Source organism: Rhinoderma darwinii, chromosome 6, assembly GCF_050947455.1.
Source record: "Rhinoderma darwinii isolate aRhiDar2 chromosome 6, aRhiDar2.hap1, whole genome shotgun sequence".
In the NCBI taxonomy this organism is placed as follows: Eukaryota; Metazoa; Chordata; class Amphibia; order Anura; family Rhinodermatidae; genus Rhinoderma; species Rhinoderma darwinii.
This window is the reverse complement of record NC_134692.1, coordinates 147,205,832-147,225,506: the sequence shown is the minus strand read 5'-3', so window position 1 is coordinate 147,225,506 and position 19,675 is coordinate 147,205,832. Positions and strand designations below refer to the sequence as shown.

Genomic DNA, 19,675 nt, shown 5'->3' with positions numbered 1-19,675 from the left:
AGAAGCGTCACTCCACAGAACACGTCAGATAGAGAAGCGTCACTCCACAGAACACGTCACATAGAGAAGCGTCACTCCACAGAACACGTCATATAGAGAAGCGTCACTCCACAGAACACGCTGCTCCGGAGTCCAGTGGCTTTACCCCCCTCCATCTGACGCTTGGCATTGTGCTTGGTGATGTTCGGCCATGAAGCTCCCGGGCACAGTGCGGATGTGAATAGCAGGGGAGGTCTGTACTCTGCAGTTATGCGGAGTGCTGGTGACTTTTCTGCACTTCTTGGCTGAGTTGCTGCATATGAGGTCGATGTGAGATACAGTATAGATGTTGGGGGTTGTAGTCTCCTCACAGGTTATACAATAAGTAATGACCGTTGGTTGCTCTTTGTTCCTCTTCAGTTTATTTCCTAACATTTTCTTACTTAATGATGAGTTGAGGAGGTGACAGAAGTGAAGCCGCTCAGAATGTGGTCACCCTTGCTCAGTATTCTGGTAGAAAGCCTTTAGTGCAGATACCGCAGGTGGAGCAGGCGGTGGTAACATTAGATTTGGCCTGTGAACCTTCCGTGGTTTGTCGCTCCTCATTCTTCATCATGAAGAGCAGAATGTCCTCCTTTACCACCTACATAATGACCAACGTCTCCCCTCTGGAGGGTCCTGTCCCCGGCGTATCGCCCGGCGGCCCTACCAGTATATGGGCAGAATCAACCGGGCCCCAGAAACTTCCCTGGGGGGCACAGGCTCAGACACAATAATGGGCCCCGCTGATCCAGCAGTAGACAACACCATGTGGAGGTGACCCTGGGGCCAATGACTCCCCGCTAGGGTCTATTTCTAATGGGGTAAAATAACTCCCGTATAGACAGACGTACGCGGCTCCCGTATAGACGGACGTACGCGGCTCCCGTATAGACGGACGTACGCGGCTCCCGTATAGACGGACGTACGCGGCTCCCGTATAGACGGACGTACGCGGCTCCCGTATAGACGGACGTACGCGGCTCCCGTATAGACGGATGTACGCGGCTCCCGTATAGACGGATGTACGCGGCTCCCGTATAGACGGATGTACGCGGCTCCCGTATAGACGGATGTACGCGGCTCCCGTATAGACGGATGTACGCGGCTCCCGTATAGACGGATGTACGCGGCTCCCGTATAGACGGATGTACGCGGCTCCCGTATAGACGGATGGACGCGGCTCCCGTATAGACAGACGGACGCGGCTCCCGTATAGACAGACGGACGCGGCTCCCGTATAGACGGACCTACACAAGTTTTGCATAGATGGATGATGGCCCTTACAATAATATCCTTTGGGGGCCCAAGAAACCCCATTTCCACAATGTATGGGAGTCCATGGCCCGTGACTGGTGAATCAGCGGAACTTACAGGACAACCGATATCTGGACAGAATAGACCCCACATGACCATCAGGAATGTAACCACGCGCGGCCCATGACTAGAGAAGACCCCCCGTGCACCGTAGAGGTTTGGGTCACCCCTGGCACAATATTCTGGACACATCCAGCGTTAAAATCTGATAATGAGGAACAAAGAAGGAGAAACTGGAGGATTTGTATTAGAAAGATCTTAGACAGAAACACGTTCATGGCGACCGGAGATGGAGACTTCCGTTGGAGATGGGCAGCCCGAGCGTGACCTGCAGGCAGGATCCCAGGGACGACAGATCCGGGAGGGGAGCGGAGATCTCCGCCACGCTGTAGCCGCCCGTCACATGGAACGTTTGGAGTTGACTTCCAGCTGCTGCAAGAACCTCTGGAACAGAAGAAAAGACTGTGAGGCAGGAACGGGGCCTATCGATCAAGACGGTGGAGCTGGAACCGTCAGCGCTATGACCAGCGAGGACGGGAACATGAACATAGCAAATAAAGGACTCCATAACATATTAGGGATCATTAACCCTGTGTGCGCTGAATATAAACATGGGGTTCCACGGAGTGCGGTGGACGGCGCTCCAGGAAAGGGTTAAAATTGGGGTCTACGAGTTAAAACTCACCTAAAAGTTTTGTCAGATTTGTCTCCGCAGTCCACAGGAGTAGAGTCCCATCCAGCGACACAGGACTCCTGAAGTGGAAGGCTCCAATCCCAATCAGGGAGGGGGTTGCACCACTCAACCCCCCAATTAATGTCAGTCCTCCTCCTGACACTTCCAGCCTGATCTCTGCAGAGTCCAAGGAATATCGAGGAGTTACCTGATAAAGGGGATGGAGACAGGTGATCAGACACGGGGATATTCAAGAGGTGTGGCCACATGACCTCCGGAGACGTCACCCCCAGACTCAGGTCTCGAGCCATCATTAGTGAGATAGATCACCTGGATCCCAACGTCCTTGGCAAAGAAGCAGGAGTTGACCAGGTTGACTTTCTTGTCTGTATTTTGGAGAAGACCAATGGCAACAGCAGAGCCGAGGATTGAGCCAGAATTCTTCAGAGCGCCCCCTAGGAGTAAAATAACAGCAGTAGTAATATGTGGGTAATATATCGTCAAATCAGTTCTCCCAATCTCCTCGATGGTGGAAGACGGTAAACGTGTTGGTGAAGAGTCAATCCATCTTCTCATCCTCGCACCAGGAACTCCATCACCGACAGTGAAGAAGTCAAAGACCTCGGAAAAGAAGGGACATAAATGTCTCCGGAGTGCGGACACTTCTCACCTGTGGTGGTCACTTGGATCTCTCCACGGACTTCTGGCAATACAGTGTGAAGAAGACGACCCAGGGCTTCACCCAACCGGATCCACGGCTGAGTCTCCGGGGAGAAGGCCTTGGTAAGAGCCGGGGCATTGACCTGAAGAGTAAGTAGACATTTATTCCTGCGGATTTCGAGTTGTTTTGCTGAGTGACAATCATGAACGGTCATCATCACCGTGCCCATGAGGGTCAACATCACCGTGCCCATGAGGGTCATCAGTAAACTTTCTGCATTGCTGTGTAGTTGCCTCCACCCAATGGCACCTCCATCCTACGGTCCATAGCCTGGTAAGGCCCCGTGCACACGATCGGAAAATCGCCCGTAATTATGAACCCGTTTATTTCGATGGCAGGCGGACACCGTCCCATAGATTTATAGGAAGGCGTCCGCGCCGTACAAACTAGGACGTGCCCTATTTTTTTATTTTACGCACCGCGCTCTCATACTTTATAATGGGAGTACGGCCTGTAAATACGGACAGATGTCCGCGGCCGTCCGGGACTGTCGCTATGGGTCGTAATTACGGGAACGGTCGTGTGAATGGAGCCGAAGTGTCAGTAGGTTCTGGCGTAATAATCATGGATGAACAGAGCTCCAGCAGGGAGGGCGCTGTAGATGGGATTGTAAGAGGAGGCCACGATATAGAATATAAAGCCGGCGCGCGTCTCCATGTGTAGAATACGGCGGAGCGGACCGCGGCGGCCTCAGTGGCGATTACAGAAGAGATCCACTTCACGTCTATTAACAGAGGAGCAAAAGCAGGAAGGTGATTAACCCCTCGCAGCCAAGACCACGAGAGAAAAGGCCGTCACCAGATGATGGGTAAGAATACAAAAGCAGAAGATGCTCCCTCCTCCGATTCCTGCAATGACTAGCACTACAGTCTGCTCCACAGGTATCTGTACCCGTTACTTCATACATACTAGTAACCCCCCATATCACCATGGACACTACAGTCTGCTCCACAGGTATCTGTACCCGTTACTTCATACATACTAGTAACCCCCCATATCACTATGGACACTACAGTCTGCTCCACAGGTATCTGTACCCGTTACTTCATACATACTAGTAACCCCCCATATCAGGATGGACACTACAGTCTGCTCTACAGGTATCTGTACCCGTTACTTCATACATACTAGTAACCCCCCCATATCAGGATGGACACTACAGTCTGCTCCACAGGTATCTGTACCCGTTACTTCATACATACTAGTAACCCCCCATATCACCATGGACACTACAGTCTGCTCCACAGGTATCTGTACCCGTTACTTCATACATACTGGTAACCCCCCCCCATATCACCATGGACACTACAGTCTGCTCTACAGGTATCTGTACCCGTTACTTCATACATACTGGTAACCCCCCATATCACCATGGACACTACAGTCTGCTCCACAGGTATCTGTACCCGTTACTTCATACATACTAGTAACCCCCCATATCACCATGGACACTACAGTCTGCTCCACAGGTATCTGTACCCGTTACTTCATACATACTAGTAACCCCCCATATCACCATGGACACTACAGTCTGCTCTACAGGTATCTGTACCCGTTACTTCATACATACTAGTAACCCCCCATATCACCATGGACACTACAGTCTGCTCTACAGGTATCTGTACCCGTTACTTCATACATACTGGAAACCCCCCATATCACCATGGACACTACAGTCTGCTCCACAGGTATCTGTACCCGTTACTTCATACATACTGGAAACCCCCCATATCACCATGGACACTACAGTCTGCTCCACAGGTATCTGTACCCGTTACTTCATACATACTAGTAACCCCCCATATCACCATGGACACTACAGTCTGCTCCACAGGTATCTGTACCCGTTACTTCATACATACTAGTAACCCCCCATATCACTATGGACACTACAGTCTGCTCCACAGGTATCTGTACCCGTTACTTCATACATACTAGTAACCCCCCATATCAGGATGGACACTACAGTCTGCTCCACAGGTATCTGTACCCGTTACTTCATACATACTAGTAACCCCCCCATATCACCATGGACACTACAGTCTGCTCCACAGGTATCTGTACCCGTTACTTCATACATACTAGTAACCCCCCATATCACCATGGACACTACAGTCTGCTCCACAGGTATCTGTACCCGTTACTTCATACATACTGGTAACCCCCCCCATATCACCATGGACACTACAGTCTGCTCCACAGGTATCTGTACCCGTTACTTCATACATACTAGTAACCCCCCATATCACCATGGACACTACAGTCTGCTCCACAGGTATCTGTACCCGTTACTTCATACATACTAGTAACCCCCCCATATCACCATGGACACTACAGTCTGCTCCACAGGTATCTGTACCCGTTACTTCATACATACTAGTAACCCCCCATATCACCATGGACACTACAGTCTGCTCCACAGGTATCTGTACCCGTTACTTCATACATACTAGTAACCCCCCATATCACCATGGACACTACAGTCTGCTCCACAGGTATCTGTACCCGTTACTTCATACATACTGGAAACCCCCCATATCACCATGGACACTACAGTCTGCTCCACAGGTATCTGTACCCGTTACTTCATACATACTAGTAACCCCCCATATCACCATGGACACTACAGTCTGCTCCACAGGTATCTGTACCCGTTACTTCATACATACTAGTAACCCCCCCCATATCACCATGGACACTACAGTCTGCTCCACAGGTATCTGTACCCGTTACTTCATACATACTAGTAACCCCCCATATCACCATGGACACTACAGTCTGCTCCACAGGTATCTGTACCCGTTACTTCATACATACTAGTAACCCCCCATATCACCATGGACACTACAGTCTGCTCCACAGGTATCTGTACCCGTTACTTCATACATACTAGTAACCCCCCATATCACCATGGACACTACAGTCTGCTCCACAGGTATCTGTACCCGTTACTTCATACATACTAGTAACCCCCCATATCACCATGGACACTACAGTCTGCTCCACAGGTATCTGTACCCGTTACTTCATACATACTAGTAACCCCCCATATCACCATGGACACTACAGTCTGCTCCACAGGTATCTGTACCCGTTACTTCATACATACTAGTAACCCCCCATATCACCATGGACACTACAGTCTGCTCCACAGGTATCTGTACCCGTTACTTCATACATACTAGTAACCCCCCATATCACCATGGACACTACAGTCTGCTCCACAGGTATCTGTACCCGTTACTTCATACATACTAGTAACCCCCCATATCACCATGGACACTACAGTCTGCTCCACAGGTATCTGTACCCGTTACTTCATACATACTAGTAACCCCCCATATCACCATGGACACTACAGTCTGCTCCACAGGTATCTGTACCCGTTACTTCATACATACTAGTAACCCCCCATATCACCATGGACACTACAGTCTGCTCCACAGGTATCTGTACCCGTTACTTCATACATACTGGTAACCCCCCCCATATCACCATGGACACTACAGTCTGCTCCACAGGTATCTGTACCCGTTACTTCATACATACTAGTAACCCCCCCATATCACCATGGACACTACAGTCTGCTCCACAGGTATCTGTACCCGTTACTTCATACATACTAGTAACCCCCCATATCACTATGGACACTACAGTCTGCTCCACAGGTATCTGTACCCGTTACTTCATACATACTAGTAACCCCCCATATCACCATGGACACTACAGTCTGCTCCACAGGTATCTGTACCCGTTACTTCATACATACTAGTAACCCCCCATATCACCATGGACACTACAGTCTGCTCCACAGGTATCTGTACCCGTTACTTCATAATACTAGTAACCCCCCATATCACCATGGACACTACAGTCTGCTCTACAGGTATCTGTACCCGTTACTTCATACATACTAGTAACCCCCCCGTATCACCATGGACACTACAGTCTGCTCTACAGGTATCTGTACCCGTTACTTCATACATACTAGTAACCCCCCCGTATCACTATGGACACTACAGTCTGCTCCACAGGTATCTGTACCCGTTACTTCATACATACTAGTAACCCCCCATATCACCATGGACACTACAGTCTGCTCCACAGGCATCTGTACCCGTTACTTCATACATACTGGAAACCCCCCATATCACCATGGACACTACAGTCTGCTCCACAGGTATCTGTACCCGTTACTTCATACATACTAGTAACCCCCCATATCACCATGGACACTACAGTCTGCTCCACAGGTATCTGTACCCGTTACTTCATACATACTAGTAACCCCCCATATCACCATGGACACTACAGTCTGCTCTACAGGTATCTGTACCCGTTACTTCATACATACTAGTAACCCCCCATATCACCATGGACACTACAGTCTGCTCCACAGGTATCTGTACCCGTTACTTCATACATACTAGTAACCCCCCATATCACCATGGACACTACAGTCTGCTCCACAGGTATCTGTACCCGTTACTTCATACATACTAGTAACCCCCCATATCACCATGGACACTACAGTCTGCTCCACAGGTATCTGTACCCGTTACTTCATACATACTGGAAACCCCCCATATCACCATGGACACTACAGTCTGCTCCACAGGTATCTGTACCCGTTACTTCATACATACTAGTAACCCCCCATATCACCATGGACACTACAGTCTGCTCTACAGGTATCTGTACCCGTTACTTCATACATACTAGTAACCCCCCATATCAGGATGGACACTACAGTCTGCTCCACAGGTATCTGTACCCGTTACTTCATACATACTAGTAACCCCCCATATCACCATGGACACTACAGTCTGCTCCACAGGTATCTGTACCCGTTACTTCATACATACTAGTAACCCCCCCATATCACCATGGACACTACAGTCTGCTCCACAGGTATCTGTACCCGTTACTTCATACATACTGGAAACCCCCCATATCACCATGGACACTACAGTCTGCTCTACAGGTATCTGTACCCGTTACTTCATACATACTAGTAACCCCCCATATCACCATGGACACTACAGTCTGCTCCACAGGTATCTGTACCCGTTACTTCATACATACTAGTAACCCCCCATATCACCATGGACACTACAGTCTGCTCTACAGGTATCTGTACCCGTTACTTCATACATACTAGTAACCCCCCATATCACCATGGACACTACAGTCTGCTCCACAGGTATCTGTACCCGTTACTTCATACATACTAGTAACCCCCCATATCACTATGGACACTACAGTCTGCTCTACAGGTATCTGTACCCGTTACTTCATACATACTAGTAACCCCCCATATCACCATGGACACTACAGTCTGCTCCACAGGTATCTGTACCCGTTACTTCATACATACTAGTAACCCCCCATATCACTATGGACACTACAGTCTGCTCTACAGGTATCTGTACCCGTTACTTCATACATACTAGTAACCCCCCATATCACTATGGACACTACAGTCTGCTCCACAGGTATCTGTACCCGTTACTTCATACATACTAGTAACCCCCCATATCACTATGGACACTACAGTCTGCTCCACAGGTATCTGTACCCGTTACTTCATACATACTAGTAACCCCCCATATCACTATGGACACTACAGTCTGCTCCACAGGTATCTGTACCCGTTACTTCATACATACTAGTAACCCCCCATATCACTATGGACACTACAGTCTGCTCTACAGGTATCTGTACCCGTTACTTCATACATACTAGTAACCCCCCATATCACTATGGACACTACAGTCTGCTCCACAGGTATCTGTACCCGTTACTTCATACATACTAGTAACCCCCCATATCACCATGGACACTACAGTCTGCTCCACAGGTATCTGTACCCGTTACTTCATACATACTAGTAACCCCCCATATCACCATGGACACTACAGTCTGCTCCACAGGTATCTGTACCCGTTACTTCATACATACTAGTAACCCCCCATATCACCATGGACACTACAGTCTGCTCCACAGGTATCTGTACCCGTTACTTCATACATACTAGTAACCCCCCATATCACTATGGACACTACAGTCTGCTCCACAGGTATCTGTACCCGTTACTTCATACATACTAGTAACCCCCCATATCACTATGGACACTACAGTCTGCTCCACAGGTATCTGTACCCGTTACTTCATACATACTAGTAACCCCCCATATCACTATGGACACTACAGTCTGCTCCACAGGTATCTGTACCCGTTACTTCATACATACTAGTAACCCCCCCATATCACCATGGACACTACAGTCTGCTCCACAGGTATCTGTACCCGTTACTTCATACATACTAGTAACCCCCCATATCACCATGGACACTACAGTCTGCTCCACAGGTATCTGTACCCGTTACTTCATACATACTAGTAACCCCCCATATCACTATGGACACTACAGTCTGCTCCACAGGTATCTGTACCCGTTACTTCATACATACTAGTAACCCCCCATATCACTATGGACACTACAGTCTGCTCCACAGGTATCTGTACCCGTTACTTCATACATACTAGTAACCCCCCATATCACCATGGACACTACAGTCTGCTCCACAGGTTACTCATTTTTTTACATTTTATTTTATTAACTATAGAACCGTCATCGGAAAACGAGAATCGGAGTAAAGTCGGGGCAATGACTGGACGTCTGTGGCTTCCTGTGCGGAGAACGATCCCACCACTTCCTGCGATATAAAGGAAGCCGCAACCTGATGTCAATGATACATAGTCACGCCACCGCATGTACCAGGTCACTGCATTTAAAGGGCCACTGTCGCCTTAAAGGGGACAAGATTCACGTAGACGGTCAATCCTCGTATGATGAAAAGTTCCGCAACTTTCTTGTAGTCTGAACAGAGACTTGGTAAAAGTGTCACAAATGGCCCACAGGCCGCAGAAATTGTGGCTTTTGATCCGCTTCTGAAAAGTGGGTGGAGCTTAGAGAAAGGAGCGGCACTCGTCATAATGGACGCCAGCTCCCTGCCTGCGCCTCTGTCTCCAGCTGGTTTCTTAAGACTTGTGTATGAAACTCCAGTCACAATAATCTACCCCATTGGGTTTCAGTTTCTGATCATTTACAAGATCTCTGCTTGCTGTCAGTAAATTCATTATTTAAATCCCAACCAAGTCCTGCTCACACAGCAGAGGATTTGCTACAATTGTATCCAGTCTATACAATAATCTAATTTAGACAGCCTGGACCCCAACACAGTTTACCTGCACTGATACATTGTAACGAATCAGGACAGGAGAGAGATTTGAGTTGCTGCTGTGTTCAGCTCACAGAGGATTGACAGAGCGGAGAACACGGCTACAGAACTTTTCATTATATCAGTTCTGCGCAGTTTTGCTTGTGAGTCTGTGAATGAGGTAGTCAACGGCCGAGCCCCAATCTACATACAGAAGCCGTTTATTGGGTGCAAGACTGGACGTGCCGGGTTCACCGGGCTCATAGGGACTGCACGTGCCGGGTTCACCAGGCTCATAGGGACTGCACGTGCCGGGTTCACCAGGCTCGTAGGGACTGGACGTGCCGGGTTCACCAGGCTCATAGGGACTGGACGTGCCGGGTTCACCAGGCTCATAGGGACTGGACGTGCCGGGTTCACCAGGCTCATAGGGACTGGACGTGCCGGGTTCACCAGGCTCATAGGGACTGGACGTGCCGGGTTCACCAGGCTCATAGGGACTGGACGTGCCGGGTTCACCAGGCTCATAGGGACTGGACGTGCCGGGTTCACCAGGCTCATAGGGACTGCACGTGCCGGGTTCACCAGGCTCATAGGGACTGCACGTGCCGGGTTCACCAGGCTCATAGGGACTGCACGTGCCGGGTTCACCAGGCTCATAGGGACTGCACGTGCCGGGTTCACCAGGCTCATAGGGACTGCACGTGCCGGGTTCACCAGGCTCATAGGGACTGCACGTGCCGGGTTCACCGGGCTCATAGGGACTGGACGTGCCGGGTTCACCGGGCTCATAGGGACTGGACGTGCCGGGTTCACCGGGCTCATAGGGACTGGACGTGCCGGGTTCACCGGGCTCGTAGGGACTGGATGCACCGTCTCTTTATTAGGACATCTATACATTGTGTCGGTCTGGGGACATTAGTCTGCACCGGGGTTGAGGACACGGCTGCACTGCCCTCTGCTGGACAATATCTTCAGTACCACGAGCGACTAATAGACAGGATCAGGTTTCCCCAGGATATTTCCTCTTTAGTTTATAAAACGAATTAGGAGCAGAAAATAAATAAATTGTGGGCTGAAAACATCCCCATATACTCACTGCCCCCACGAGCGCCCGCTCCTTCACCAGATCCACAATCTGCAGAGCAATCTCCTCCCCGCAGCGGTTTTGAGCCTCATGTGTGCTGGCCCCAAGGTGAGGAAGGCCGATTACTAGAGGATGGTCTGTCAGAGCCCGATCCCGTGGTGGCTCCTGAGAAAGGGAGAAATCATTACTAGAGGTGTCAGGGTGTGAGGAGTCTCGGTCATGGGGATCTCGGTCGTGGGGGGCGGGGGTCTCTGCCGTCGGGGATTTCGGCCGTCAGGTTGAGACTATTCACAGCTCACCTCAGTGAAGACGTCCAGCCCGGCACCTCCACACTGCCCGCTCTCCAGTGCCCTCAGTAATGCCGCCTCATCAATGATCCCCCCCCGAGCGCAGTTGATGACCTGGACCCCACGTTTGCACTTGGAGAACGCAGCATCATTTATAAGACCTGGAGAATGGAGAGCAGGAATTTATCATATTGTGACAGGTCATGACAGAGCAGCGTGGGCACGACCTTCCGGGATACATCCCCCAAATAAGCTCTGAAATTCAGAAGGATACAAAGTGTCTCTACAGATAATGGATGTGTACAGCGCAATGTATACCTGCGGCGGAGGGCAGGAGCGGTGCGTACAGCGCTGCGTATACCTGTGGTGGAGGGTAGGAGCGGTGCGTACAGCGCTGCGTGTACCTGTGGTGGAGGGCAGGAGCAGTGCGTACAGCGCTGTGTGTACCTGTGGTGGAGGGCAGGAGCGGTGTGTGCACGGTGATGTAATCGCACTGTTCCCAGATTTCTTCAAGGGGTAATTGTTGAACTCCAAACTCTGCTGTGACTTCCGGGGGGATAATGGGGTCATAGCCGATGGTCTGTGGGACATGGAAAAAGCTAATAAGTGAATTGAAGAAACTTCAGAGGAGAGGAAGGAAAAGGACAGACAGACAGACGGAGGAAGAACATGGACAGAGAGAGAGAGAGAGACGGAGGAAGAACATGGACAGAGAGAGAGAGAGAGAGACGGAGGAAGAACATGGACAGAGAGAGAGAGAGAGAGAGAGAGAGACGGAGGAAGAACATGGACAGAGAGAGAGAGAGAGAGAGAGAGAGACGGAGGAAGAACATGGACAGAGAGAGAGAGAGAGAGACGGAGGAAGAACATGGACAGAGAGAGAGAGAGAGACGGAGAAAGAACATGGACAGAGAGGAACGAGAGAGGGAGGAGAAAGACGGAGGAAGGACATGGAGAGGGAGAGAGGGAGAAAGAGGACAGACGAGGGGAACGAGAGAGGGGGACATGGAGGAGAACATGGATGGGCAGATGTGGGAAACCTCAGTGGTCTGTAGAGGTGTCTAACCTGTGATGTTAGGGGATGAGGGAAGGGTGACATGACGAGATGGTACAGAGAAGGTCCACTATGGTCTCTCACCTTCATTTGGAATGACTGCATTCTTATTGCCACTTCTTTCCCGATCCGTCCAAGCCCCAGGATTCCCAGAGTCTTCCCATGCAGCTCAGAGCCCATGTACTGGGGGCAGAGGATTGTTAGTGCTGGTTCTTACCTTCCAGAATGTCTGCCCCCCCCCCCCCCATCACTATATTCAAGCACTGCATTATGGGTAGTAGAGAGCTTATTGTGAAACATTGCGATTTGTTTTGCCCCTACACAAAATGTTCTTCACACTTTACTCCATGTCAGTCGTCATTAGTAGAGATAGCCCAGATACCAAGACATTGTAATCTCTGTGGTCCATACCTTCTTCCGGTCCCACTTCCCCTGCTTCATGGATGATGCAGCTTGAGGGATCTGCCTGAAAATAGGCAATAAGTGTAAAGAGATTATTCCAGGATTTCTCTCCCCCATCGTCTTTAGCCAAAACTTTTGTTATTCACAGTAAATGACAGATAATGAAGAGAGATTTACCTCCTCCATCTGCTAACTCACCCATGAACTACGGATAGCCCTGAGGAGCTCATTACAAGATGGACTCCACATATTATACAAACATAACAAGTCACAGGCCCAGAGAAATCAGCATCTACCTGCCCTGTCCACTCACCTGGAGAGGCTGAGGATGAGGCCACACGTCAGCTCAGCGGCACTGATACTGTTCCCGGTGGGAGTGCTGGATGGAGAGATGGACAGATGAATATTACATGGAGCTCATGGACAGACACTAGGACAGCTATGCAGGGGGCAGGAAGTGGTTCCCCCATCAGATGACTGTACAGAGCCTACAAATCCCAGAATGCAAATCACCAGAACAAGTAGGAAGTGCTAGAAGATTTCAGCTCTGAAGAACAGGATAATCTTATGAATGTACACAGAAGTTAATGAAGTGCCGTCAGATTTATTGGTTGTCCAAGGTAAACTCTGCTTAACGCCTGGACTATATTATATCAATCACTGGAACGTCATCCCGGACAGGACACAAGGGGGCACTTACTTCATTACAATGACCCCTTTCTTGGTGGCAGCATCCACATCAACATTGTCCACTCCAGTACCTGCTCGTCCCACCACCTTTAACCTTGTTCCAGCAGTCAGGACATCCGAGGTGACCTTCGTGGCCGAGCGGACAATAAGTCCATCATAGTCCTGTGGGGTGAGAGGGGGGGACAAAATTGATTAAACCCACCTGGGAATGTATGTAATGGGGTCCCCATCCTTTCATATATCACATGCCTAAATCTCTAGGGCAAATACATACACCGCTACCACCCGCTGCTATAGTGTGGCATCTGAAGGGGCAGCCTTCTAGGCAGGTCTAGCCCCGACCTGTACCTCGCTTCTAGGCAGGTCTAGCCCCGACCTGTACCTCGCTTCTAGGCAGGTCTAGCCCCGACCTGTACCTCGCTTCCAGTATGGTCTAGCCCCGACCTGTACCTCTCTTCTAGGTAGGTCTAGCCCCGACCTGTACCTCTCTTCTAGGCAGGTCTAGCCCCGACCTGTACCTCTCTTCTAGGCAGGTCTAGCCCCGACCTGTACCTCTCTTCTAGGCAGGTCTAGCCCCGACCTGTACCTCTCTTCTAGGCAGGTTTAGTCCCGACCTGTACCTCGCTTCTAGGCAGGTCTAGCCCCGACCTGTACCTCGCTTCTAGGCAGGTCTAGCCCCGACCTGTACCTCGCTTCTAGGCAGGTCTAGCCCCGACCTGTACCTCTCTTCTAGGCAGGTCTAGTCCCGACCTCTACCTCGCTTCCAGTATGGTCTAGCCCCGACCTGTACCTCGCTTCTAGGCAGGTCTAGCCCCGACCTGTACCTCTCTTCTAGGCAGGTCTAGCCCCGACCTGTACCTCTCTTCTAGGCAGGTCTAGCCCCGACCTGTACCTCTCTTCTAGGCAGGTTTAGTCCCGACCTGTACCTCGCTTCTAGGCAGGTCTAGCCCCGACCTGTACCTCGCTTCTAGGCAGGTCTAGCCCCGACCTGTACCTCGCTTCTAGGCAGGTCTAGCCCCGACCTGTACCTCTCTTCTAGGCAGGTCTAGTCCCGACCTCTACCTCGCTTCCAGTATGGTCTAGCCCCGACCTGTACCTCGCTTCTAGGCAGGTCTAGCCCCGACCTGTACCTCTCTTCTAGGCAGGTCTAGCCCCGACCTGTACCTCTCTTCTAGGCAGGTCTAGCCCCGACCTGTACCTCGCTTCCAGTATGGTCTAGTCCCGACATGGGCCCATGTTGGTTCTAGGTTAGTCTAGCCCAGACATGCATGAAGCTTTTCCAGGGTAAATAATGGCGTAATATGTTCTGTGACATTTGGGCTACTTGCCCCTCAGGTGGTATCTATGGGAGGAGGGTGATGATTATTTTGAGATTTTCACTCTTTTTCCCAGATTTTGTTTTCTCAGCACAGAGTCCTCGTCTTCATCACCGCAGCACAATTCTTGCCAGTTTTATAGGACGACATCTCTCCCTTGGGGTGCGGTGAAAAGCGCGTAGTCCAGAAGAAACGTTGGCCGGGTCAGAACAGACGCGTTCCCTAAAGTCTCATTCAAGGTCTCAGCGGCTCCAACATTTAGAGACTGCAGCAAATCCGTCTGTGCGCGCGGATCGTATGAGACCGGGGAGATTTATGAAGACAAACGTTTCCTACACGTAGAGGCGGGTGTCGCGCGAGCGCTCTTTATCCCACAGTCACCCTGCTCCATGTCTAGTGTAGACTGACCCCCCTGCTAGCTTCTCAGCAGTGTATCCTCCCCCCTCTACTCCAGTCCCTACTGCAATACGGGTGGTCCGGCTGGTCGTACCATGTGACCTCCGACGCTCTCTGGGAAGTTCTCAGCAGCGGTCGACTCCTCCTTTGCGGGCTGAAACTGGGAAAAACGCAATAGATTTTTTGGGTTTCGCTTTTACGATTTCATTGGGCTATAAAAACAACAACTGAATGTTATTCGGTCTCTCAATAAGATTTCGGTCGGTGATACTTTTACGATAATTTTTTTTTTATATTGGACGACTTTTATATAAAACATTTTGTTGATTTGTGTCGCCACAGAAGAGAAATAACGGATTCAGATTCCTTACACGAGAAAGCTCTGTAGGGCGTCCATGTCCCCTTTCCAAATAAACAAAAGACAGTCAATAAATCTAGGCCATAGGTTCACAGCCGGCCCGCCATCCGGGACAACGTTAAGCTCCTCCCATATAGATTGACATAAGCGGGTGCGGACCTGGTCCCCAGGGGAACGTCCCATTGTCGTGGGTCAGACATCGCCAGATTTAGGAGGATTATATTGCAGGATTTACGTAATGAATTCAACTTGTAAAGCGTCACGTAGAGCGAGAAAACGTTTAACTGCGTCGCACGCGAAACCTTCCTGCGTCTCGGTGCAGAGCCGTGACATCGGAGCTCAGAACATGTCCCCCCTCGTTGTATGGAGGTGATAATATAGACGTCGCGTCCTCCGTCTCGGCTTTCTGACAAGTATCTGAAGACGTGCAGCATTTTATGTGGAGAGATTTGCGATAAGACGCTCAATGCCCAAAACGATGGTTGGCCCGGGTGGGAGGTCAAGTCATTTATGTGTTTTGGGAATATAATAAAAAGCAGTTAATGGTGGAAGGGCCACGAAATGATACAAATTCCTGTTTATAAAAGGCTTTGCTTTTTTTGGCGACATTTTTTTAAATTCGACAGGAACGATTTTCTCCGGGTCATCACTGGTCTTTTATACGTTTCTGCGTCCGGCAGTAAGCGGACGGCTTCACAACATTATAGTAAACTCGTCTGGTCACAGGCGGCCCCCCTCCTTCACAGCAAAATCTGAATTTAGGAAAGTGGCGAGGGCAACGGAAACGGCACAAGAGATTTTTTGCGACTTTTCTCCGCCAGAAAACCGGCATTAAAAAAGGTTAATAAATTCCCCTCTAGTGTCGTGTCATTTCTACAGACGGAATCTGTGGGCAGAACGACTCTTTACGCACGTGCCCTGTTAGGTCTATGGGTAGAGGGGTCTCCACCGTGTTATGACCAGCAGGTTGTGGACCCACTGGGCTCCTCCACCGGTTTGGCTTGGGGCCACCTCTAATGGCGTTCTCGAAGCAGCCTTCCCGGTCTTCACCCTAAACCCCCTATCTGGTCTTCACTGGGAGAGGCCGCCAGGTCACTGCCTCTTGATGGGGTCCTGGCAGAGTAGCGGCTGGCCAAAGAGACCCGAGACCGGCACAGGCAGATGGCACCGCGATGGTTGGAAGCCTCAGGCTGCGCACGGACTGCAGGTAGATGGACACCGGCAGACAGACGGGTGATGAGGTTCCTCCCACTCGTCTTCCGTCCTCCAGTCCGGCTTCTCTCATGATACGGATGTAGCCATCTTTATCTTGACCCGGATGACTTGCTGCAGCGTGAGAACACAACAAAAGCCATGGAAAAAGTCAAGGTAAACACGGCTTCATCTGCAGGTCCAGGGCACGGAGAGATAGTCTGCAGGTCCAGGGCGCGGTGAGATAGTCTGCAGGTCCAGGGCACGGAGAGATAGTCCGCAGGTCCAGGGCACGGTGAGATAGTCCGCAGGTCCAGGGCACGGTGTGATAGGCCGCAGGTCCAGGGCACGGTGTGATAGGCCGCAGGTCCAGGGCACGGAGAGATAGTCCGCAGGTCCAGGGCACGGTGAGATAGGCCGCAGGTCCAGGGCACGGTGTGATAGGCCGCAGGTCCAGGGCACGGTGTGATAGGCCGCAGGTCCAGGGCACGGTGTGATAGGCCGCAGGTCCAGGGCACGGTGTGATAGGCCGCAGGTCCAGGGCACGGTGTGATAGGCCGCAGGTCCAGGGCACGGTGTGATAGGCCGCAGGTCCAGGGCACGGTGTGATAGGCCGCAGGTCCAGGGCACGGTGTGATAGGCCGCAGGTCCAGGGCACGGTGTGATAGGCCGCAGGTCCAGGGCACGGAGAGATAGGCCGCAGGTCCAGGGCACGGAGAGATAGGCCGCAGGTCCAGGGCACGGAGAGATAGGCCGCAGGTCCAGGGCACGGAGAGATAGGCCGCAGGTCCAGGGCACGGTGTGATAGGCCGCAGGTCCAGGGCACGGTGTGATAGGCCGCAGGTCCAGGGCACGGTGTGATAGGCCGCAGGTCCAGGGCACGGAGAGATAGTCCGCAGGTCCAGGGCACGGTGAGATAGTCTGCAGGTCCAGGGCACGGTGAGATAGTCTGCAGGTCCAGGGCACGGTGAGATAGTCTGCAGGTCCAGGGCACGGTGTGATAGGCCGCAGGTCCAGGGCACGGAGAGATAGGCCGCAGGTCCAGGGCACGGTGTGATAGGCCGCAGGTCCAGGGCACGGTGTGATAGGCCGCAGGTCCAGGGCACGGTGTGATAGGCCGCAGGTCCAGGGCACGGTGTGATAGGCCGCAGGTCCAGGGCACGGTGTGATAGGCCGCAGGTCCAGGGCGCGGTGAGATAGTCTGCAGGTTTCTCTACCGTCTTCTAGAAATGTGTGGAGGCTCCTCATTAGAACAATCAGAGGCGGCTCAGTCACAACCGATGTCCAGGGAACGTTCCATCAATTTCCACGGTCGAAACATTCCAACACTTTCAAGCAGAAGAGGAAGATCACGAGGACGAGAAAGATTTATTACTGTATCAACGTTAGAGAGAACGATCCACCACCGGACAGGCAGACACCGCGACAAACTCAACCGTTGTATGATAAATGTGGCGCAACACGCAAGACACTGAACTTCTCCTAACGCCACATCTTGGCTGCCATAGTTTAAACCAGTATAAAGTGGGCATTATATCTCTGGCATTACAGGGTCCAGCACATACACGACCCCCCCCCCCCCCCCGTGACCCCATCACCCCGGTGCTGCTCTTTGCTCCAGGACTTCGGCCGGAGCTGGACACTTGGGATGTAGTGGGCGTCCTCAGTACATTCAGTCTCCGCTCTGTGATTTACTAGCGATTCTTTTTTCGTGTTATCGCCACACGCCGGAGTTCACAGCTGATCGCGTCTGGAGAGAATTTCGGGACACTCAATACATTCCTAGGGACAGCGATTAAATCGCTCACTACAAAATAAGAGTCCAGGTCCAGCCCCCGGCCCAGGAATTCCACTGACCGAATGAGATAGAAAATCAGCCCCTCCCCCAACAATGTGCAGTCCAGACGTATCCCTGCGTCACAGTGTATCAGCGCAGCATGAGGACAGGTGAGAACATCCACAGGCCCTCCAACTCCAGGTGATTCCTTACTCCGCCCCCTCCTCCTCAGTCCCCGCCCCCTCATGACACCTCCCGCTTCTCTTGCATCAGACTCTGAAATGAATGAGGTTTTCCATCAGCTGCACCGGTGATCTGCAGAACATTGCACCGCACACAACCTTCTCTGCTTGGTGTGCAAAAAGTAGTGCGGCTGATTCCCTGCAGACTATCACTCCTGGACATTCCTCATCCTTATATACAACTTTCCCCATACAAACAGCTGACACTGCAGCCTCTGCAGAACATCTCGCCATGTAGTCACCATGTGCTGATCCTGCAGTGTTTGTCATACTCTGCAGATGATTGCGCTACCACCACCCGGTTACAGAGGCCACAGATTGTAGATCAGCTCCTTGGACAGATGATAAATGCAGCGCACGGTCCTCCCGCAGAACATTGCTCCTTCTATAGATGAAACTTCTCTCTATCCAGCAGATTATTGCATCGTACCAGCCTGCAGAGCATTGCTCTTCTAGGATACAGGCTATTGCTTCAGTGCCTCCTCCACCCTGTCCTGCAGAGCATCTGCATTGTGTGCGCGGCCCCTCACCCCCTGGCACAGATGCCCAGACCTCTCCTACCTTAATCCTGGAGAGCAGATCCTGGGGGCTCAGTCCTGGGGCTTCTGTCACTTCAATGTCCCCCTGTGAGCGCAGAATGTCCGCACAAGCAGAGGCCAGACTGTCACTGATGAGGACCCGCCGGACGTCTGAGAGGGCCATGATCTCTGCGGTCTCCTCTGATGTCTCCTGTGCTGACAATGCAGCGATTATTCCAAACACATCCCGGGGGAAAGCCTCACGTTTTCTGAATCACTGCATTTAAAATCCCTCCCCTGACAGTCCCTCCACCTCCTGACAGTCCCTCCACCCCCTGACAGTCCCTCCACCCCCTGACAGTCCCTCCCTCCATCCATCTATAGTCCCTCCCTCCATCTACAGTC

General features: G+C 51.3%; 1 protein-coding gene across 2 annotated transcripts; it reads right to left on the bottom strand.

The window, feature by feature from the left end:
• Positions 1-1,564: 1,564 nt before the first annotated feature.
• PHGDH (phosphoglycerate dehydrogenase) lies at positions 1,565-19,595 on the bottom strand. 2 transcript variants are annotated; one of them, XM_075830996.1, is made up of 12 exons: positions 19,314-19,595; positions 13,483-13,634; positions 13,096-13,161; positions 12,792-12,846; positions 12,465-12,563; positions 11,774-11,906; positions 11,339-11,487; positions 11,052-11,204; positions 2,679-2,811; positions 2,339-2,463; positions 2,021-2,216; positions 1,565-1,779 (listed from the first exon to the last, which is right to left on the bottom strand). In XM_075830996.1, the coding sequence occupies exons 1-12, from the start codon at positions 19,452-19,454 to the stop codon at positions 1,610-1,612; spliced, it is 1,572 nt and encodes a 523-aa protein (XP_075687111.1). In that variant the 5' UTR covers positions 19,455-19,595; the 3' UTR covers positions 1,565-1,609. The 2 variants fall into 2 exon arrangements, with proteins under 2 accessions (XP_075687111.1, XP_075687112.1); XM_075830997.1 differs by lacking the exon at positions 19,314-19,595 and adding an exon at positions 18,591-18,702.
• Between the last annotated feature and the right edge of the window lie 80 nt (positions 19,596-19,675).